Source organism: Octopus bimaculoides, chromosome 8 (genome assembly GCF_046866305.1).
Source record: "Octopus bimaculoides isolate indiv1 chromosome 8, ASM4686630v1, whole genome shotgun sequence".
NCBI classification, from domain to species: Eukaryota; Metazoa; Mollusca; class Cephalopoda; order Octopoda; family Octopodidae; genus Octopus; species Octopus bimaculoides.
In genome coordinates, this window is record NC_142935.1 from 88093661 (window position 1) to 88119047 (window position 25387).

Here is a 25387-nt window from a genome sequence, read left to right on the forward strand (position 1 = left end):
TCCTACGCAAAACACTTTCAATACAGTAACCATAAGAGCATCACAGCAAACCACAGCACATACCCAAGGCACACAGAGCTGCGCTCGGTAGTGAAGTGAAAGCACGTTATAAAAATAAAACTACTGAACAATAATAATAAAGGCCCAGATGTAGTACCAGGCAGTGGCTCTCATGGCTTCTGATCTTAATTGATTGGAAGTGTTATCATGTACATTGTTTTGTCTTGGTATAAAAGATGGGCTACAGCAAATATTCAATACCACAGATTTGCTTGTCAGTTGTTTGACCGTAACCAGTTGAGCATGTCCCTTGGTGACTGACGATATGTGCATCTCTGATCATGAGCAGAAGTAGTGGGGGAGCATCATAGCCATGTGTTGAGAGGAATTCGTTGGGGTTTGGACAATTCACCTATGGAAACATGGGTGTTTCATTCAACATCCTTAAAAGACCCTTATTCAGGGACCTTTTGAGTGGGATGGTACTCGACCTGAAGAAAATTCTAACTGGGCCCCACCTGCAAGGTCATGTACTGTTAATCTTGATATGAGATTACCATGTCGTGCACATATGGTTGTGATGCTTGTGTCTAGTGTACCCTTAACAGATGGGTAGTCGTGATGGGTATACTGGGCTTTTGTATATTTTACCCCAGTGACACTTTGATGGCATGCACTACTCGCTCACTCAATAATAATAATAATACTAATAATTCTTTCTAACTTAGGCACAAGACCTGATATTTTGGAGGAGGTGTGTGTGTGTGTGTGGGAGGGGTTTAGTCAATTACCCACCCCCACCTTCTGTGTTCAACTCAAGATATCGAGATGGACAAAATACTCCTAAGCATTTTGTCTGGCATGCTAATGTTTCTGCCAGCTCACCATCATCATAATAATAATCCTTTCTATTATAGGCACAAGGCCTGAAATTTGGGGGAAAGAGATAGTTGATTAGTTCATTTATTGACCCTGAAAGGATGAAAGGCAAAATCAACCTTGGCGGATTTTGAACTCAGAATGTAGTGATGGGCAAAATACCATTAAGCATTTCGCTAACAATTCTGCTAGCTCGCCACCTTAATAATAATAATAATAATAATAATAATAATGATGATGATGATGATGATGATGGTGGTGGTGGTGGTGGTGATGATGATGATAATAATAATAATTTCAAATTTTGGCACAAGGCTAGCACTTTTAGGTAAGTGGGTAAGTCGATTACCTCGACCCCCAGAACTTAATTGGTACCTATTTTATCAACCCCAAAAGGATGACAAGCAAATTCAACCTTGGTGGAATTTGAACTTAGAGCATGAAGACTAACGAAATTCTGCTAAACATTATGTCTGGCATGCTAAGGATTCTTCCAACTTGCTGCTTTAATAAAAATAATAATTATAATCACTGTAATGTAAACATCCAAACCCAACATTCTAATGACTCCTACTGTTTGATCTACTGAGTGTGTGCATGTGTGTGTGTGTGTGTGTGTGTGTGTGTGTGTGTGTGTGTTTCTTGTTTGCCAGTAGATAAAACAGGAACAACCTTTATTCCACACCAAAAAATTAAAGTATTCCTTTTGTTTAAAAAGTCAACTATATTATATTTCATAGACTGCATATAGCATGATATTATCTAATGTAGCCTTTCCTTTTTCAAGTTGCTCAGGAATGTGATTGATAAAAGATTTGTTGTTATTTCTAACAGGTCAAGGTATGTTGTCACATAGAGGCTCCCTCATGTTTGTATATATTCAACTGTGTGCGTATAAGTAGGTGTGTGTACAAGAGTGAGTGGGTGTATGTGTGTATACATGTATATGTCTGCAATGAGTGGCCAGGCCAAATTGGCTGCTATTCTGCCTTTAATCAAAGTCCATGTCTTTGTGTATATATGTGTACATGAATATATGTGTCTGTGCATGTGTACACATGTATGTATGTATGTATGTATGTATGTATGTATGTATGTATGTATGTATGTATGCATGTGTGTGAATACATTCGTGTGCACGTGTATCTGCATGCACACGTGTTTGTGTACATATGTGTATCTGTGTGAACATGTGAGAGTGTGCACATACGTTTGAATCCTCTCATTAGTTCATGTTTCATTTATGAAGGTTGCTGTGTAGTGTGGTAATAGTGGTTTTTGTAGTGATAGTTGTGGTAGTGGTATTATGTAGTGATGATGATGTGGTGGTGAATGTAGCAGTAGCAACAGAAGTAGTATGTTGGCAGTGGGTGTGGTGATAATGACAGTGGTGGTGGCAGGTGAGACCTACTAGCAGCAGCAGCAGCAACAGCAGCAGCAGCAGCAGCAGTAGTAGTAGTAGTAGTAGTAGTAGTAGTAGTAGTAGTAGTAGTAGTAGTAGTAGTAGTTACTTAACTACTACTACTAGCCAGCCACTACTCTACATCCTCAATGCTGCCACTCTGCTTGTTTTTGTCTCTTGACAACAATAACAACTACATTCACAGTGATATCTAAATAAAAAACGACATAATCAACAACAACATTACCACCCAGTATTATCACCACCACCACCACCACCACCACCAACAACAACAACAGCTACAACATCAATCTAAAAGGGATCTCCAACAGAGCCACTCGACCTGCAAGGAATAGAAACCAAATTCTCTCAAATTACATTTGACCATCTTAAAAAAAGATAATTTGGCCAATGTCATCAAAAATATGCAAAAAGATAGGATGGTCATAACTGGAATGCCTTTGATCATACGACTGCTCAGCCAAGGATGACCTGGGGCTAAACAACAACAACATCAATACTTCCACTTCTACTAACTCCAACAACAATATCAATATCACCACCACCATCACCACATTAAGAATCATATTATCATCGCTACACTACCACCCCCACAGTGACCACACCATCATCACTACCAATATCCCTACCACCAACATCACTACTGCATCAACAATAATCACGACAACACCAGCATCTCCACTGCAGTACCACACAATCATCAGTATCACTGCCACTTCACCACCTCACCACTGCCAACAACCACAACACCACCTCACCACTGCCAACAACCACAACACCACCTCACCACTACCAACAACCACAACACCACCTCACCACTACCAACAACCACAACACCACCTCACCACTACCAACAACCACAACACCACCTCACCACTACCAACAACCACAACACCACCTCACCACTACCAACAACCACAACACCACCTCACTACTGCCAACAACCACAACACCACCTCACCACTACCAACAACCACAACACCACCTCACCACTACCAACAACCACAACACCACCTCACCACTACCAACAACCACAACACCACCTCACCACTACCAACAACCACAACACCACCTCACCACTACCAACAACCACAACACCACCTCACCACTACCAACAACCACAACACCACCTCACCACAACCAACAACCACAACACCACCTCACCACTATCAACAACCACAACACCACCTCACCACTACCAACAACCACAACACCACCTCACCACTACCAACAACCACCGTAGTATTGCCATACCACCACCATCAACAACAACAGTGCCATACCACTATTAGCAATCACATCACAATAAACTACGAAACTATCACCATCACCAACACATCATCTCTAATATCACTACCACCACTACCACATTAAAAGACCATAAATACCACTACCATCATCATTACAACAACCAAAACAGAAACAGCAGCATCAACCAATCGATGCTGTCGCAAATATTGTATTTTCAATGTGTCGCTTCCCTCTGGGCTGGCTCACATCACTGTATGTAAACTGTGGAGTTACAAGTTGGGTGAATGTTATATTCTCCAGGAGATAACAATGTTTTATCAGTCCCTTGTACAAATGAAACATTAGACTATAAAGGTTACAGTAAACCATTAACGGGCTTTTACTTTCATTATCACTATGTCACTCCTATAAATAGGGGGTCAAAAACATAACATACAACATTTATTTGGTTTATTATTATTATCAAGAATTATGCAGATGTTAAAAGTAAGTGTTATTATTTTTATGTTATTCACAATTTATTTTATGTTATTTCATTGGTTAATCGAGGTGGTACATGCTTCCCATTTGTATGTCTTCTTTTTATTTTAGAACTCAAAATATATTTCCTTAGAAATTTTTTTTGTACAACTAATAGTCATTTAGAGAAAGTCTCTGGAAGTAGAAGTACTTAATTTTCTATCATTATTACCAGAACATGAAAGTAAATGTGAATCCAAACAGATAACTTCGAACGATGTGACAGCTAATAGTAATAATAATTCTTTCTACTAAAGGCACAAGGCCTGGAATTTATTGAGGGAGGGGACTAGTCAGTTATATCAACCCCAGTGTTCAACTGGTACTTATTTTATCAACTCCTGAAAGGATAAAAGGCAAAGTCAACCCCAGCAGAATTTGACTATAATAATAATAATAACAATAATAATAATAATAATAATAATAATAATGATAATGATAATAATAATGGTTTCAAAGTTTGGCACAAGGCCAGCAAGTTCAGGGGAATTGGGTAAGTCATTTACATTGACTCCAATGTTCAACTGGTACTTACTTTATCGTCTTCAAAAGTATGAGGGGCAAAGTCAACCACGGTGGAATTTGAACTCAGAATGTAAAGATGGACAATATTGCTGCTAAGCAATTTTCTAGCGTACTAACAATTCTGCGAACTTACAACCTTATAATAATAATAATAATAATAATAATAATAATAATAATAATAATAATAATAATGATACCACAGATTTGCTTGTCAGTTGCTTGATCTTAACCATTTGAGCATGTCCCTTAGTGGCTGACGATATGTGCATCTCTGATCACGATAAGTAGTGGGGGGAGCATCATAGCCATGTGTTGAGAGGAATTCTTTGGGGTTTGGATAATTCAGCTTTGGAAACATGGGTATTTCGTTTGACATCCTCAAACAACCTTTATTCAAGGACCTTTTAAGTGGGATGGGCTACTCAACCTGAAGAAAATTCTAACTGGGCCCCACCTGCAAGGTCATGCGCTGTTTATCTTGATAAAAGACCATTATGTTGTGCACATATGGTTGTGATGCATGTGCCTGGTGTACCCTTATCAGACGGGTAGTCATGATGGGTATACTGGGCTTCGTATATTTTACCCCAGTGTCACTTTGATGGCATGCCCTGCTCTCTCACTCAATAATAATAATAATAATAATAATAATAATAATAATAATAATAATAAGAAGAAGAAGAAGAAGAAGAAGAAGAGGAAGAAGAAGACCTGCTAACTCATCAACATGATTGTATCATCTAATAGAAATGATTGAGCAAATGAGTATGAAAAACTTGCTAAGTATAAGGTTCTCAAAATAGAAATAAACAGAATGTGACACCTTAAAGCCCAAACTATTTGAGAAGAGATAGGACTAGGTGTCATAAAGAAAGGTGTTCAAAGGTCTCTATAAGACATACCTGGTAAACTTAGAATCTATGAAATCCAAAAGATAGTTCTAACAAGTACTGGCCACATTGTAGATTTTTGTCTTTGTAATATATTTCAACACACAATCATTTCTTTTAATTTTTATTGTAAATTTAATTGATATTTAATATCATTCAGCTATCTTCAAAGCAATTTAACTTTTTTACTCTTTTATACTTCTCACCCACTTTATATTCTTTTATACTTTATTTTAACCCTGACCTTCCATATTTATTTTCTCAATTTGTTTTACCTATAAATGTTTGTGATTTATTTAGTGAATGAAAAGTACAAAAAAAAGACAGTCTAAAACAACAATACCTGCCCTAAGTATCTGCTTGATACTTGGTAGTCATTACTTATAAAGTGAAATCAAAGGAAAAATAATAGTAACAATAACTGCTTCAGATTTTGACACACGGCCAGGAATTTGGGGTGAGGAGACAAGTTGATTACACCAACCCTTATACTTGATTGGTATTTATTTTATTGATCTTGAAAGAGTGAAGGGCAAAAATTTACCTTGGGAGAATTTGAACTCAGAATGTAATGAGTCAGAAGAAATGCTGTAAAACATTTTTTCCAATGTTCTAATAATTCTGCCAGCTTACCACCTTTATAATAGTCCTTTCTATTATAGGCTCAAAGCCTGAAATTTTGGGGGAGGGAACTAGTTGATTACATTGCCCGCAATGTTTCACTGGTACTTAATTTATCAACCCTGAAAGGATGAAAGGCAAAGTCGAACTCAGTGGAATTTGAACTCAGAACTTAGCAATGAGTGAAATGCCGCTAAGCATTTTGCCTGGTGTGCTAACAACTCTGCCAGCTCACCACCTGTATCACCTTTATACTAATGCTAATAATTCTTTCTTTCTAGTTATTGACACAAGGTCAACAATTTTAAGGGGAGGGAGAAGTCAGTTGCATCAATTCTAGTATTCAACTGGTATTTATTTTATCTACCCGAAAAGAAGAACGGAAAAGCTAACCTTAGGAAGATTTGAACACAAAATGCAGAGTTGGAGGAAATACCACTTCGCATTTTTTATAAATGTTGTAATAATTGTATCAGTTCATTGCCTTTAAAAAAATTATTATTATTCTTTGTAATTTTGGCACAAGGCAAGCAATTTTGAGGGGAAGTTGATTAAATCAACCTCAGTGCTCAACTGTTACTAATTTTATAGCACACCCCACACAACCCACCTAAAAAAAAAAATAGGATAAAAGACAAAGTCAACTTTGGTGGCATTTGAACTCAGAACATAAAATGTTGGAAGAAATGCTGCAAAGACAAACAACCACAAATCTTGAAGGAGTAAACAAATTAAGTCCACCCTATTGAATAATACCACAATTCACACCACCACATATTCTATACAATCACTTCTCAACACTATAAACACAACTCACACAACACATTTTCTATACAATCACCTCCATATACTTTCACGACTAACGAGAGCAACAAAATAACAAACATTTTACTACTGCAAAAGAAATTACTGTACATATTGAGAAATACAGAAATGTGCTTGCTGCAGTGAAAAACTCATGATGGAGGGCATGGTTGGCTATATCAGCTCCGGTGATTAACTGAATATGTGAAAGGCAAAATTAACCCTGGTGAGATATGATCTCAGTTTGTGATAAGCGAACTTAAGTATCACAAGACATTTTGTCTAATATTTTATTAAGTGTATCAATTGACCTTTGTTAATAATAATAATAATCATTATTATTTCAAACATAGAAAAAGTAGCATACTTAAGTTTCCTTAAGAGAAATGTAAAGAACGGAGGTTTATCATTGCGTTTCCATTTTATGATAAACTTCTTTTAAAAGAAGAAATCTTTTATTTATAAAGTGGTAACTTAATATCTTTAATGATCATTTTAAGAAATATGCATCTCTGTGTACATACATACTGAGAGAGACAGCAAGGGGAAAGGGCAATATATTCAGTTAAAGATTGAGGATAAAAACAGTGATAGAATGCTGCCACTGTGTTACTTGTTTGACTTTGTATAATTACATATTCTTCATATATAACAAACTGTTCAATAATGAAATGAATTTTAAAATGGTGGTAAGAAAATAATCATTCAACTATTTTCTGGAATAATTAAATGGAGGAAATTGAAGTAGTGAGTTTCTGTGTGTCATTTAGGTTAAGGGTGAATGCTCAATCACTCACCCTTAACAGTAACAGATAGACACCTGTCTTTTTCTTAACTCAAAGAAAGTAACTTATTAAAATCAAACAGAGAAAAACAAATACTTGCAAGTTTTCTTAAGACAAATTTGAAGTACAGATTCATTATTTTCTTTAAAAAAAGAAACTTTTTTATTTTCAGAAGTAGTGACTTAATGTCTTTAATGAAATATGTAGGTGTGCCTATGAATATACACACAGACAGAGGGAGAGTGTGAGAGAGGAGGGTAATTGCAAACCAAACTAGAAATTATGTTACAGACAAGACAGATTTCTCTATTATTAAAATAATGATTATTGTTATTATCATTGGAGCAATGAATTGGCAGAAGCATAAGTCAGACAAAATACCATAGAGTATTTCTTTTGGTTCTCTACATTCTGAGTTCAAAACCTGTTGAGATTAATTTTAATTTCCATCTCTTAGTGGTCAATGAAAAAAAATGTGCCAATCAAGTCCTGGAGAGGCAGGAGTCAATGTAGTCAACTCACCCTCTCCCCCTAAAATTGTTGGCCTTGTGCCAAAATTTGAGACAATTATTATTAATATTATAATTACAATTATTTGGCGTTAGGAAGGGCATCCAGCTGTAGAAACTCTGCCAAATTAGATTGGAGTCTGGTGTAGCCATCCGGTTGCACCAGTCCTCAGTCAAATCGTCCAACCCATGCTAGCATGGACAGCGGACGTTAAACGATGATGATGATGATGATGAAAGGAAATTCTCATTATTAGGTTATAATTTGATAGACATAACACATCTAAGTAAACGATTTACAGTATTTAGTTTCATCTCAATATATTCTGAGTTCCGAATTCCACTTTGGTTGATTTTACTATTCATCATTCCAGCTTGGTGGACTGTTCAGCTCAGTGGCAGACTCTATAATTTCCATAATACCCCACTATGGTACCCATTGACAGCCAGATGGATAACATCTGTATAGGTACATATTTACAGCAAAGTGAATCGCATCTATTTACAACTTACTAAACTGTATCTTTCTGTGGTACCCTTAAATAAAGGCACAAATACAAGTATATAAGCAATCTACTGAATATATGAACATGCACACACACACACACACACACACACATATTACACAATGGTCAATTTTTTTAAGCAATTAGTTTTGGCAATCTTTCAAACAAGATGAACAACCACCTCTATCTTTTCTCGTTGTTGGTCAGCCAGTAGCTTCTGTGTATGATGATCTTGTGAGTATGTGTGTGTGTGTGTGTATTTAGTAGCTTATTTGTATGCTTGTGTGTGCCTGTGTGAGTGCATGCATGTGAGTGTATGTCTGTCAGCTTGATTGCATGTGTGTGTAATGTGTTTGAAAGCATGCGGAGGGTGGGGTCCGGCAATTCTTCAGCCTTATACCTGTGTACCCACATACCCACCCCATCTGCAGCTGGGTACGTACCTACCTCCTAACATTCCTTCTTTTCCTCCCTTATCACTCTATCTTCTTTTTTTCTCCCTTTCTTTTTTTTCTTGCCCCTGCCTTCTTTCTGCTTTCCTTTCTTTTTTCTTTCCTTCTCATTTGCTTTTTTCTTTCTCTCTCCTCTCTCTATTTTTCCCTTCCCCCTCTTTATACTCTTTCCTTCCTTCCCATACTCAAGACTAGTACATGTATATGCTTGCGTGTGTTTGATTGTGCATGTGTGCACATGAAAGCATTTTTTCTCACTATTCATCCCTCTAACCATGGTCCAAATCCAGCTTGTAAATGCAACCAAATATGTATGTCCCAGCTTCCTGTACTTTGTTAGAGTGCTTTCACACATCTGAGTAACTAGCTACACATCTGGTAAAAACCACCAGACTAACAGGTCACTAGATCAAACTAAGTAATATATACATATGTATATATATATATATATATATATATATATATCTACATAAAATATAATGCTACCTTTGCCATTGGTCTGTTTATCTTATTCTTTTATATATATATATATATATATATATATATAAACATCTACTTTTCCATGCTTGTATGAATCAGACAAAATTCATTGAGGTAGGCTTTTTACAGCTGGATGCTCTTTCCATTGCAAACCCTCACCTGTTCCCAAGCAAGGTTATATCTAGTTCTTAGAACATGAGCAGAATGTTTCCAAGGAAAACTGAAACTAAAGAACGCTGCTTGTATGATGGTGACGCTTTTTAAAACTTAACACATGTCAAGAGAAGGAAATATGAAAACATGCACACACATCCGTCCACCTACCAAACCTACTAACAAAGCTTTTGTTGGCCCTGAGTTGTAGAAAACACTTGCCAAAGGTGCTATGCAATGGGAGTGAACCTGAAACCATGTGATTGCAAAGTGAAGTTCTTAACCATACAGCTGTACTTTATGTGTGTGTGTATGTGTGTGTGTGTATGTGTGTGTGTGTATGTGTGTGTGTGTATGTGTGTGTGTGTATGTGTGTGTGTGTATGTGTGTGTGTGTATGTGTGTGTGTGTATGTGTGTGTGTGTATGTGTGTGTGTGTATGTGTGTGTGTGTACATATACATATACACTCATATTATTCCTTCTGTCACTTTTGACATCTATCAGCACCCCCTCTCTTCTCCCCTCTCCTCCTTTACTCTATCCCCTAACATCCTCTCCCATCATGCTCTCTTTCATTATTCTCTCTTCTATCTCATTATCCGTTTATTCTCCCTTCTGTCCCTTTTATTGACCAGAGATGAGAGGATTCTCTGATGCTGGTAAACGCATGACCGGAGATAATGAAGGAGAGAGAAGACTCTTAGTCAACCACATTAGTATTGGTGTCATGATAAAATGTGCCCACTACATTGTGTAAAATGGTTGGTGAATGAATGTAGACAGTCTGAGGGTAGAAAAAAAACACTTTATTCTTGCTGGGGGCTTAGCAACCTCTCTAATGCTGGTCTTATAATAAAATTCAGCTAGTGTATTCTCTAATATAACTAGCAATAGCAAGGGAATCCAGTCATGAAAATGTTATCAAAAGTGGAACATACAAATCAGACACGGTCCCCAATCTGTTTAAGAAGGCAAGAAATTGAAATAAGAATTGACTTGGTCCATGACAACTTGTTCGGCTTATGTTGGCATAGAAAAGCGGATGTAAAATGATGATGACGAGGACAATGATGAGTGTGTGCATTGGCAAAGCCTTTGTCATTGTTGTTGTATCCGGATGTTTAAGTATTTATTTTGCCCTTTTGGTTAATAAAGAAATAATTATTATTCTTATTCTTATTATTTTTATCACCATCATCAATAATATTATTGATCCATTAATGTTAGTGATGAACTGGTTGGAATAGATTTATAATAAAATGGTCCAGTCTCTTGGCAATATACAGCACTGATCTGGAAAGGTTGTTTCCCAGGCAACAGAATTCATGTTGATCTACAGAATTCCATGTCATCACTATTTAATGGTGATGACAATCAGTTTTGGTATTTTGTTTTCATGTTTTCCAAATATTTAAAAAAAGAAATTTATAGATTTTGTTTTCTTTTTTTTCTTTATAAGCCTGAATAAGTGCATTTTGTTGGAGCAGGCAGCTCTGACCACTGAACCATGAAATAGAGAGTGATAGAATATATTTACTTGTTTAGCCCTCGGTTAACCTTCATCCAACAAATCTGTGATCAAAGATGTTCCAGCCATGGCTATTTCATTTTTGTCCTTTTTTTTTAAGACAATATAATGTAACTTGAAAAATATTTCCATTTCTAGCAGGTCAAATGACCTTACAAAGGCTAATTGTTGAGTCATGTAATGTAATGTGGTATGATGACATCTAGTATGAGGTGGTGTTGTTTGGTTACAGGTCAGTCATAATCACAGCAAACTAATGATCAAAGATGTCCTAGATATATGACTTTTCCCTCTTTTATTCAGACGGTGTATCTAGGGTTCCCTTAATGCACTTTCTAATTTATCTTTTAATTGTAGAGTGAAATATGAAGACTATTTGACTGTTACTTCTAACAGATGACCTCATAGATTGAGTTGGAATCATTTGACTATAACCCATGCCTGCTATAAATTTGGGGCAAGTCCCTCTTAACATTTTATTTCGGTATGTTGTCAATATTGAAAGTGATGGAGAGAAAAATACTATGAAACATTTATAGGAAAGTGGTTATACACCATTAGGAGTACACCTGCTTTCCTATATTAAATTCAAAAGAACAACGAAACGCAGAACTCTGAACTATCAACACAACAATATTCATTTATGGAGGAAATAGGCAGCTTAAATCTTGGTTGCTGAGACGTTGGAATGTTGATGTGAGCTGTCCCCAGAGTTGGAATGTTGGAGAGACAGCTTGACATGACCATGCTCATGGCCGTCCGGCCGGGAAAAGAGTATGAATAAGGGCGCCAAACTTGGATATTGATGACTACGCATGCGCACGAAACAAGGCGTTACTACACATTAATATGCTATGCACTACCTTATTTCAACATTTAATTCCAGGCAGCATTTGCTGTAACTTTCAATGATAAATCAAGCATATACAAAGTTTAATTCAGTTGACAGTACTCTTACCTATTACTAATTCTCAGCCTTCTTATGACCAACACAAGAAATGAAAATCATAATGTTACATAGTAGCAGAGGGAAGTAATAACGGTAGTAGCTGTAATTGAAACAAGGAATTCAGTTTCTTCCTTATAAGTTCTGAGATAAAATTCTTCTCAAATAACTTTATTATTCATCAATCTAGGCTGATAAATAAGTACTAGTAATATACTGCAATAGGCTCAGAAGACCATCGTAAGAAGTGTTGCAATTGCAAGATGTGACATGGAGCAAACATTAAGCACCTTACAAGCTGAGTTTATGAGATAACTTAGAGTATCAGTAGAAGCTATTCACATTGTTGTTGTTCTTGATAATATTATTATTATCCTCTCCAGCTGATCTGGCAGAATCAGTAGCACATCAGACAAAATGCTCAATGACATTTCTTCCAGCTCTTTACATTCTGAGTACAAATTCTGATGAGGTAAATTTTGCTTTCATCCTTTCAGGGTCAATAAAATAAGTACTGATTAAGGACTGGGATCAATGTAAACTCTCCCCCTAAAGTTACTGGCCTTGTGCCAGAATTTGAAACAATTATTATTATTATCATTATTTGATTTGCTCAGGTTCAGTCTTATTCCTGGTAGGAATTATGTGGGTAATGGGTTACTACCTGTAACCTTAAGTATCCACAAGTTTTCAGTAGTCTCAAGTGCTTAGAATGCTCCTGATAATCCTTGCTGTCCCTAAAAGACAAACTTTCTGTAGGAGCTCTACCAGGCATTCTATTTCAATCTCCTTCAACCATTTGTCTATATCTTTGCTTACTGTTCCCAACTCACCAATTATTATAGGCACGACCTTTACTGTTTGCATGCTCCAAATTCTTCCTATTTCAAATTTTAAGGTATTGTATGTCTTTTGTTTTTCTTCCTCTTTCTTTGTGATCCTGGAATCAACCATACATGATGGGTTGATAAGTAAGCAACTTCACTTTTCCTTATTTATAATTGTTATGCCTGGTCTATTATTTTCTAACTTCTTGTTTGTTTGAATAGGAAAGTCCCACAAAATCTTACATTTCTTCAACTCCAGTACACTTTTGACTCGATGATTGTGCCAAGTGTTTCCAGCTTCAAATCCCCATTTCTGGCATAGTTTTCAGTGTAAAACTTTTACAACCAGGTCGTGCCTCTATCTCTTATATTCTTCCTGTGCCAACTTGGGCATTATACCACAATGTGTGCCACTGTCTCATTTCAAATTCCACAGGCTTTACATTTTTCTGAGACATTCTCTCCATATATATATTTTTTCTCAAGTTGTTTGTGTTTATTGCTTGATCTTGGGCTGCTACAATTAGGCTCTCTGTTTCTTTTTTTAATTCCCTCCTTTTTAACCAAGCCCCATGATTTTGTTCCACATATGTCTTCAGTGACTCTCCAAAATTGGCCATGCAGAGGTTTATCTTTGGTATGTCTGATGTGCTCTCTTTGCATTTCATTCTTGTCCTTTTCTCCTATTGCACACTTCATCACCTGTTCTTTATGAACTGTCTTTAGTAGTTTTTCTGTGCTGCTCTGTAAATACTCTACTAGACTTTTTCTTTCCATCTACTACTACTCTTAAGCCTCTTCCACCCTGGTTTCTTCTCAAGTACAACCGGCTGATATCAGCTTTCAGATGGTGGGCTCCATACATCATCAACAACTTCTTAGTTTTTCTGTCAAGTTTCTTTATATAATTTTTGTCCAGCCTATAATTCCAACTCCATATCTGACTAAGGGTACTGCTCTAGAATTTATTGCTGCACTAAGATTTTTGGAATTCAGCTTTGAGTGCAATAATTTTTTTACTCTCCTTGTGTACTCCTTATTGGTAATTTGTTTCATTTGTTCATTTTCCATCTTGTCTGCTTCTGGTATTTCCAGGTACTTACACCACTATCCTTTCTCAACTGCTCTCATTGTTTGACCATTTGGCATTTCAATTCTCTGGCTTCTTTCAAATCTTCTTCACTTCATTTTCAATATAGCGCACTTTTCTATCCCAAGTTCCATACCTACATCGTTTGAGAAAATGCAGATAATATGTACAAGACTTTCAAGCTGTTTCTCATTTTTCACATAAACCTTTATATCATCCATGAAAAGGAGAGGATTTATCTGACCATTTCCTTTTCCAAAATTGTAAGCAATTTTAACTTCATGTTGCATCATAGTGAGTGTCATGGCCAATTTGAACAGTAATGGAGATAAGCTATCACCCTGGAATATTCCACGTCTGATGTTCACTTTTCCGAGTCTTTGTTTTCCTCTGATTAATTCAGCATTCGAATGTTTCATACTTTCATTAAGCATTTTCTCCATGTTTTTTTCCTATTCCAAACGTGCTCATTGTTTTACTTATCCAACTGTGTAGTACCATGTCATATGCTTTTTTTATAATCTAGCCATGCTACATTCAGTCCTGTCAATCTGCATTACAATTTCTAATTATCCTTTTATCAACTAATAAGTGATCTTTTGTTGCCCTACTTTGTTTCCTGCATTCTTTCTGTTCTTATGGAAGTAGATTGTTACTTTCCAGATGATTGTATAACTCTTCTGCAAAGACACCAGTCATGAGCTTCCACATTAGTGGTAAACAAGTTACAGGTTGAAGATATGACACCAAGTTCCCTTTCAAGGGATCTTTGAGGCATAGCAACATTCGTCCACTTGTCATCCAGGCAAGGATGTAACCTTGCTGCAGGCAGTCATCTAGTTGCACAGTGATCCTTTCATACAACTGTGTAAAGTTCTACAGCCAATAGACTTGTACTCCATCCAGGCCTGGTAGTTTCCAATTTGCTATTTTTTAAAACTCCCATCTCACTGCATATAGATTAATTCTGATGTCTTTTTGTCTTGGTACAATTGCAAGTTGTCTTTCCACCTTTGTTAGCTACTCTGCACTTTTTTCATGTCTTGCCAACTTGTTCTACAGCCTTCCCAAAAATTCTTTACTTTCTTCTGCATCTGGAATCAGTTCCTGGTGTTGGCCTTCCTTTATTTCCTCAAATCAATGCCTTGTATTTGATTGGAACAGTCTATTCTATTCAAAACCTTTGCATCTAGCATTCATATCTTTTCAATTTGGCTTTTAATGCTGTCACCTTTTGTATCAATTCATCATGTACTGAATTATTATTGTTATTATTATTATATTGCATTTTCTAAAAATAGAATAATCAGTTACAGGCTTTCAACAGGCTAATCAATAGTATATTGTGTTTACAATACATAATGACAAAAGACATGTAAATATATAGTTATCGTTTTATTTCATGAGTTACTAACAACTTATAAAATGTTCCACCAAGAAAGATGTTAAAATGCCTCAACAATCCTGAAACTATAATCTGAGTATTCTAGAGTGTTTGTTTTTCTTCTGTCTAGATAAAACATCTTGTAAGTAATTAGTTAACTTCTGAAACAAAAGTATTACACTCTGCCATCAAATACATGATGATTTGCTGACATGTCAGCTGTATGACTAAACCAACCTGTAGTCTGTCTATATTTTCTATCTGCTCCCATCACCTGGCTCTTTTTATGCCTTATTAGCTTCAAAGCAACTCCACTAATGCTGATGTCACAAAAAAGCATCTTTGCTTTTTGCTAGATTGACTCTAAGGCCCTTCGATTCTAGACCTTGCTTCCACACCTGAAACTTCTTAGTTCGAGTAGTCACTCAGCTATTAGAGCAAAGTCATCAGCATAATCAGCATAGAGGAACTCCCAGGAGCAGCCTGTCTTGAATTCCTCTGTTATTGCCTGGAGGACTATGATGAATAAAAGGGGACTGAGGGCTGATCCTTGGTGGACCCTACTTCTATCCGGAATTCTTCCAAGAGTCTAGTAGGTGCTTTTTACATGCTATCGGCATGGAAGCCAGTCAGGCGGAACTGGCATCGGCCACATTTGAATTCTTCACTATACTTGTTGCCAACCTTCACCTTACTGACAGCATCCCTGTACATGGCTTGTACAGCTCTTACCAACTATTCATCTATCCCTAGTTTCCACAGTGACGATCAGATAAGGGAGTGGGGACTCTGTCAAAAGCTTTCTCCATGTCAACAAAAGCCAAGTACAGAGGTTTATCTTTGGCTGGGAATTTCTCCTGCAGCTGTCTTATCAGAAATATAGCATCAGTGGTGCTTCTCCTTGACACAAACTGCATCTCATCTAAACTAACTCTCTCCCTAATTAGTTGGGCTATGACCCTCTCTGTGACTTTCATCACCTGATCCAACGATTTGATACCTCTGTAATTATTCCTATCTAATAAGTTACCATTACTTTTGTAGCAGTGATTATGGTGCTACAACACCAGTCATTGGGTATGACTCCTTCATGTATCACCTGGTTGACTATACAGGTGACTAGACTATAGCCTAGACTATCGCCTAGACTATAATCTAGACCATCAGATATTTTAAGCATCTCAGTAGTGATTCCTGATGGGCCAAGGGCTTTCCCTATCTTCATACACTTAATTGCTTTATCTACCAAGGTACTGTCAATTTGAATAGCCGGTCCCTCTGTTGAGTTGACATTTAGCAGACTCTCTTTCTCCCATTCATTCATTTAGCAGCTTTTCATAATGGCATTTCCAAGTCTCTCTCTTTGCAGCATCATTAAATGCAAGTGAGCCATCATCCATGTGGACGCATTTCTCTCCTATGACATCATAATTTTCTCTCACACACTGTCTTATATATCATCATCATTATCATCCTTATTTAACATACGTGGTTCATGCTGGCATGAGTTGGATAGTTTGACCAGAGCTGGGAAGCCAGAGAGCTGCACCAGGCTCCAGTCTGAATTTAGTATGTTTTCTACAGCTGAATGCCCTTCTTAATGCCAACCACTTTTCTGAATGTGCTGGGCCTTTTACATAGCACCACACAGGTGCTTTTACATGGCACCACACTGGTGCTTTTATGTGGCATCACATGGTTGCTTTTAAGTGACATTGCTTGGGTACAATTATGTGGCACCACAAGGGCCCTTTTACATGACACCACATGAGTCCTTTTACATGGCACCACCATGAGTGCTTTTTATGTGACATCAGCACAGGACTGTAGCAGGTCAATCCTCTTCACCAGGGGGACTGAACTTAACACTTCTGCTATAGAGCACAGATATTCTTGAGTATAACAAGGTGCCAGAAATCCCAGTCCTTTGTCGTCTCACCTGAAAGGTTCAACATCTTGAGGTCATTCTTCAGTACTTTGTCCCTGGGTGTCCCACTTTCACATGTTCTATCAACTTTGACATCGGCACACTCTTTATGGAGCTGTTAGCACTCATCCACATCAGATGACCAAAGCAGTGCAATCTTCTCTCTTGCAAGCAACATCTAATTCTTCTTATGCCATACTTCTCTCCCAGTACACTAGCACTCTGCTGAACATGAACAATTACATTACATATACAACAGAGCATGCTAGCCTCATTCCTCCCTAACCTTTACATGTCCTCTGCATTCAAGGCCCACATCTCACTATCATGTAGAACTGTTATCCATATACATGCATCATACAATCTTTCTTTCACTTAAAGAGAGAAACCTTTCATAGCCAACAGAGGTAACAACTCTCTGAATTTCCTCCATGATATTCTTATTGTATCTATCACACTCTCTGTGCATCTTCCCCCACTACTAATTTGGTCTCCTAGGTAGTAGAAATTATCCACTACCTCTAATGAGCCATTAGAACATTTGAGAGAATCAATTTCCAAAGTCTCTGTAGTTTTTATGGATCCTGTGCATCTTCCACATACAAACACTACCTTCTCAGATAGCTTTCCTATTAATCCACTGCACCTCTTGTGTCTCCATAGCTTACACAGCATACACCATATGGAGTTCCTGCCAACACCTTTCCTACAAATCAAGCAGAGCCACCTGCCTGAAGGAGTTGGGTTTGGTCCTGTCTATTTTCTTGCTTACTAGTCTTTGCTAAGTTAACCTTAATGCCCTTAGATTGCAGGTTTTGCTTCCACACCTGGAATTTCTCTTCTAATTCTGATATGGAATCTGCTGAAGGCAAGATCATCAACATATAGTAGTTTCCAGGGGCTGCCTGTCTTGAATTCCTCTGTTATAGCCAGGCGGACAATGACGAAAAGAAGAGGAATGAGGAGTGAACCTTGATGAACCCCTACCTATACACCAAATTCTTCACTGTACTTGTGGTTAACTCTCACCTTACTGACAGCATCTCTATATATGGTCTGTACAGCTTTCACCAGCCACTTGTGTATCCTAAACTTCTTCAAAGTCTACCATATCACACAGCAGGGAACTCTATTGAAGGCTTTCTCTAGATCAATGAATGCCAAGTATAATGTTCTATTCTTAGCTAAGTATTTCTCTTGAAGTTGCCTGTCTGTGTAAATAGTGTCAGTAGTGCTTCTCTCCCAGATGAAGCTTAACTGCATTTCATCTAGCCTAATTTTGCTCCTAATTAAGTGGGCTATAACACTCTCTGTAATTTTTATCGTCTGGTCCAGGAGTTTGATGCCTCTATAATTGCTTCTATCTAAAGCATCACCCTTACCCTTGTAGGAGCTAACAATTATTCTGCTGTGCCAGTCACTTCCTGAATGACCTAATTAACTATGTGGGTGACTAGCCCGTATCCTACCTTACTGGATATTTTGAGCATCTCAACTGTGATTCTGGATGGAGCAGGGTCTTTCCCGGTTTTCATGTTTTTAATTGCCTTATCTACCATACTGATGTTCACTAGGATAGCTGGTTCTTCTGTTGGGTTCTCATGACTGAGACTCCCTTTATCCCATTCATTCTCTAAATTCAGCAGTCTCACATAGTAACTTTTCCACACCTCTCTCTTGTCTAATTCACTAAGTGCAACCATGCCATTATCTCTCTTACAATATCTTGATTCTCACTGACACACAGGCTAGCTATCTGGAACACTGCAAGTATCTGATTTTCATGCTGTAGGACATAGGCAAACTTCTTTTCTGCTTCTAACCTGGCTAGATAAACCTGATGTCTAGCCTCCTTTTTAATTTTCTGATATGATTCTTTGCTATCCCCCTCTTTTTCATTCCTTCCAGACCTGTCTCTTCTCTTTTATGGCCCTGTCAACATCACTGTTCTACAACCATGTTACCCTTGGCCTGGTAGAGATTTTGCTCCAACCACAGATTTGATCTGTTGCTATGTCTTCCTCATAAACTTCAATTTTGGCATGGTTTTTTACAGCTGGATACACTTCCTATCACCAACCGTTTTACAGAGTGTACTGGCTACATTTTATCACATCACCAGCATGGTTTGCTTGTATCCTGCATGACAAAAGTGGTAGGAGGCATACTGCTCTACAGTACCTCCATTAACTCAGGATATGATCAACAGAATGAGAAGAGTTTGTGTTTACAGAAATGAACTATTGTGAGAGGGTGAAAGAAGTGAGAGAATAATAAATGAGGCAAAGTGATTGAGTGAGAATGTGGAAGAAGGAGGGATGAGAGAGAACAAGATAGCACTACAAGGAATAATGGATGTGGTTATATGTTTGCAGTTAAGTGGGTGTGAAGGGGGTGTATTGGATACCAGCAGTTTTAATGTAATATTCGTCTTTCTCAACATTTCGGTCAACATACACCACCTCATTCTTACCACCTCCATCCACTACACACACACTGACTCACACTCATACCTCAGTTTCTCCTCCTCCCACCCTACACACACCAAGCTCTCCATCCCCTACTTCCAATTCCTCCGTCTGTGCAGGCTCTGCAGTGACAACCATGACTTTGAGACTCAGTCTCAACTGATGGCTTACCACTTCATACTTTGTGAATATCCCCTCACCACTTTCCACACCACTTTCCACACCACTTTCCACACCATCCTTGCCAGAGCATGTTCCATGGACCGTGCCTCTGCTCTCTCTCCCCACACCCACCCCGCTGTTATCCATCTCCCATTTCCCCTCACCTACCACCCCTCCACTCTGCCTCTCCAATACCCCATTCTCCAAGAGACACTAATTGCTTCGAGGTGTGAGAGAGATTGTGATGGGTAGTTATAGAAATGATTGGTGGCAGTAAGAAAGTGTGATGGATACCAGTAATGTGCGACCAGGAGGAGTGCTAGCAGTATAGATGTGTAGTGTCATATGTACGAGAGAACAAGAGTCATAAATAGCCAAGATGGTGATTGTAAGAAAGTGATGGATGTCAATAAGAGTGACCAAGTGAGGAAAGAAGGTGGGGTGCGTGTGTGTGTGTATCTATCTGTTTGTCTGTCTATCTATCTATCTATCTATCTATCTATCTATCTATCTATCTATCTATCTGTCTATATAGATAGATAGATAGATAGATAGATAGATAGATCTCTTGTAAAAAACATAAATTTGAAAGATTAAGCACATTCTAAGATGTAGAGCAGTATATATTAAAATTGGGGAAGGCTGGTTTATGGGATTACTTTAGGTTTCCCGTCCGTAAAGGGTTTAGCTTTGTGGCGTATCATCAGATCCCAAAAACCTGTTATGCCATAAAGCTAAACCCTTTATGGATGGGGAACCTAAGGTAATCTCATAAATCTGGTGGCCTTCCCCAATTTTAATATATTATCATCATCATCATCATTTAACGTATATATATATATATATATATATATATATATATAACTCCTCCCCACATACACTTACCCCTCCTCTCTCTCCTCCCAGCCTTCCACTACCCCACCACCTCTTCCACATCTGATCCATTCACCCCCGCCCCACTTCAATCTGTTGTTGCCATTCCTCCTGATCTTCCCCTCTCTGAGGCGAAACGCTCTCTTTTCAGTAGGGGTCTGCGTTTCATCCCCCTCACTCCATCCAGTAACAAATTTCAGACTCGTGCTGATATTCATAGCTTTGTGCACCCTGTCAGGCTATATGCACTATTGCACAACACTCCACCTGCATCTATGAAAAGGACTTCTTCACTGACCTGGGCTGCTGACCATCCCACTGGACGCCAGCTCCTGGCCAGTTCCAAGCAGTCGATCATTTTGCGGGCATCTGTCAACGCATTGTGGACTGGTTTAACTTTTGCAGGTGTCCCCGACATCTGAACATCTCCCCAGCTGAACTCTCAGCTCTTTGATGTCTCTGATGCAGCAAAGACATTATCATAAAAATGGCCAACAAGAGTGGAGCCATAGTGGTGTGGCGCGCAGACCTCTACAAGGCTGAAGCTCCTCGCCAACTTCAAGACACCTCTTTCTATTGCCCTCTGCCTTCCAAACCCATGCCTAGCTACCAACAGAGAGTGTCCTCCACTATCCATGACCTCATCTCCTCCTGCTCCCTCCCACCGCCTCCAACCTCATTGTCTGCACTCCTCGCACCCCCACCATTTACTTCCTTCCCAAAATCCACAAATCCAACAATCCTGGCCGCTCCATTGTCTCTGCCTGTAACTGCCTCATGGAACTCATCTCTAAATACCTTGACTGTGTCCTTGCCTCCCTAGTGGCTTCCCTCCCCTTACACATCCATGACACTAACCATGCTCTTCGTCTTTTCAACTCTTTCTCCTTCCTTCCTGGCCCCTCTAAACTTCTCTTCACTCTTGATATCAAGAGTCTATATATGGTGATCCCACAACACAAAGGACTTCTTGCTCTGAAACACTACCTAGACCTTCGACCTAACTCGCAACCTGACATGTCCACACTTCTTCATCTGGCCGAACTTGTTCTCTCCCTTACCTGCTTCTCATTCGCGGGGGAGTTTTACTAACAGGTCTCGGGAGTGGCCATGAAAACAAGAATGGGCCCCAACTATGTGAACCTGTTTGTTGGCTATGTTGAGGCCCAAATATTATCAAGATTCACTGGTCCTACTCCCGAACTATATGGCTGTTATATTGATGACTGTATCGGTACAACCTCGCTCTCCCATGAACAACTAGACTCCTTCCTCTCTTTTGTCCAATCTTTCCATCCTGCCCTCGAATTCTCCATTTCCAACACTTCCATCATCTTTCTCAACATTTCGGTCAACATACATCACCTCATTCTCACCACCTCCATCCACTACACACACACTGACTCACACTCATACCTCAGTTTCTCCTCCTCCCACCCTACACACACCAAGCTCTCCATCCCCTACTTCCAATTCCTCCGTCTGTGCAGGCTCTGCAGTGACAACCATGACTTTGAGACTCAGTCTCAACTGATGGCTTACCACTTCATACTTTGTGAATATCCCCTCACCACTTTCCACACCATCCTTGCCAGAGCATGTTCCATGGACCGTGCCTCTGCTCTCTCTCCCCACACCCACCCTGCTATTATCCATCTCCCATTTCCCCTCACCTACCACCCCTCCACCCTGCCTCTCCAATACCCCATTCTCCAAGCCTTCTGGTTACTCCATTCTGACCCCTCCACTTCACACATCTTCCCCAACCTACCACTCCCATCCTTTCAACAAGCCCACAACCTACGTGACCTCCTGGTCTACAATTTCTTCCCTAACCCCACCTCCCAGCCTGGCTTGTTCCCCTGCTCCCACCCATGCTGCTGCACTTACCCCTACCTCTCCAACACCACCATCCTCACAGGCACCCATCATCATCCCTATCATATCACTGACTCCTTTACATGCACTTCTTGCAATGTCATTTACTGCATCTCCTGCTCTTTCTGTCCTTCTCTGTACATTAGTCAAACAGGACGCCGCTTGGCTGACCAGTTTGCGGAGCACCTCTGAGACATTAGACTTGGCAACGACACCCCAGTCTCATGCCACTTCTGCTCTACTGGTCATTCGTTACAACACCTGTCTGTATTTGGACTGTTTTTGCACAGGGGCCATCTGACCTCCCACTATGCCGTGAACAGGAATTATTCTTCTCTCTTCTCTCCTTTGTGCCACATGGGCTCAAATCCCCTCCTCTCTTCATCTGATTCCCTTCCTCTCTCCTCTCTTCATCTCACACCTACTTCCTCTCTTCACTCCTACCCACCTTCTACTTCATTGTTACCCCCTCTGTCCACATCCCACCCCTACACATCCGGACTCACCATCCCAACACATCCAAACCCCACCATCTCAATACATCTCAGCCCCATCACCCCACCCACCCACACCTCATATACCTCACCCTACCCCCACATCCTCACCCACACCCACACCCCATCCTCACATCCCCACACCCCACCTTCGTATCCCCACACCCCAACACAACCACACCCTAACACTGCCACACCCACCACACTCACACACCATCCCACCACATCACACCACCCCACACAGACTAGCACTGACCGCTTCCCAGCACCCTACACCACACCACACTATATCATGCCTCACTACACCAAACCACACACACACACTAGCACTGACCACTTCTAAGCACCCACACCACACCACACCACACTAGCACTGACCACTTCCCAGCACCCACAACATACCACACACCACCACACCACATCATGCCACTGCACACCACACCACACCACATTACACCACATTACACCACCCCATACACACTAGCACTGACCACTTCCGAGCACCTACACCATCATCCATACACCCACACACTTACACACACACACATCCACACATCAAGTTCACCAGCCCCTATCCACATACACACACTTACATACACATGCATACGCACCGTCATTTTGGGATCACCAATACTCTATTATCTCTCCTTCTTCCTAGCTCTCCTGTCTAACTATTTCTGTCCAGCCAATTACCATGATTGACCGTTAGCCCCTAAAGCTGTGTTTATTTCCTTGTGTTCCCCTCTGTTGAAGAGTGCAGGCTCGAATTGTAAAAGACTTTCTCACCTTCCTGAGTATTAAACTAATACACCTGTTTGTTGCTTATACACCTGTCTTTGTCTTTTGTTTTTCTGTAAATTCCAGCTATATATATATATATATATATATATATATATTCCCGAGCGTCATACTAATATATACTTTTGTTATTTACACCACCTGTCCTCGTCTGTTGTTATTATTTGTATATTCTCCCTACTATATATATATATATATATATATATATATATATATATATATATATATATATATATATTTATATATATATATAGATCATATGAGCTATGTGAATCCATATTATAAATACACTTTCACTTGTTAAAATAGAACACAGACTGACATATAATATAGTCCTCTATCATGAATGGTATATTAGGAGAAATAGGATAGTGTTGGAAAAAGAACTTCAATTATAATACCCTTCATATTCTATTTTCAAATCCCTCAAAAGATGTCTTTGCCATTCATTCATCAAGGGATCACTAAAATAAGTATTTATCAAATTGTGGAGTTGATAAAATAGTCCTTTCCCTATCTCTCATATTTGAGTTCTGGTGCTTTCCTCTATTAGAAATCAATATGTCTCATACTCAATAACACATAATATTCTGGAATGGGACGGGACTATTCATACATTTTTATTAAGACTGAATATTTTTTTAAAAGTTTTATTTTCTTTAGATTTTTCATTACTTTATTTTATCAATTTGATATCTGAAATTTGATAGAAAGCTAGCTGTCTACTTAGATTTTGTATGTTTCCAGCTTGAGATAGAAGTCTTGATCTTGTTCAGTTTCTGGAGAACTTCCTTCCTTTATTGGTATTTCATGGCAAAATAAGTTGTTGATAATTTCCCACACCCTCCTAAGCTACCTGTTCAGTATTTTTTTTTTTTTCGTTATGATTAGTAATGTATCTTCTATCAAAAATTTGAAACTTCAGATAATAATAATGATGATGATGATGATGATAATCCTTTCGACAATAGGCACAATGCCTGCAATTTGGGGAAGGCGGTTAGTCGATTACATTAACCCCAAAAGGATGAAAGGCAAAGTCAACCTCAGCGGAATTATAAACTCAGAACATAAAGTCAGAAGAAACTGCTACCAAGCATTTTGTCCAGTGTGTTAAACATTCTGCCAGCTCGTTGCCCCTACCACAACAAGAACAACAATAACAATAATAATAATTTGCCACAAGGGCATCAGATGATGGGAACATTACAAGG

General features: G+C 38.9%; 1 protein-coding gene across 2 annotated transcripts in view; it reads left to right on the forward strand.

The window, feature by feature from the left end:
• LOC106883167 (GTP-binding protein Di-Ras2) overlaps positions 1 to 25387 on the forward strand; it is an 87235-nt gene that overhangs the window by 59407 nt on the left and 2441 nt on the right. Inside the window, exon 1 of one of the 2 annotated variants that reach the window (XM_014934086.3) lies at positions 3799 to 4039. The exons of the other annotated variant lie outside the window; for it this stretch is intronic. Coding sequence (XP_014789572.1) covers positions 4025 to 4039 — 15 coding nt within the window. The 5' untranslated portion in view covers positions 3799 to 4024. Of the gene's footprint in view, positions 1 to 3798; positions 4040 to 25387 lie in introns of those variants that run through there. 2 annotated transcript variants of the gene reach the window in all.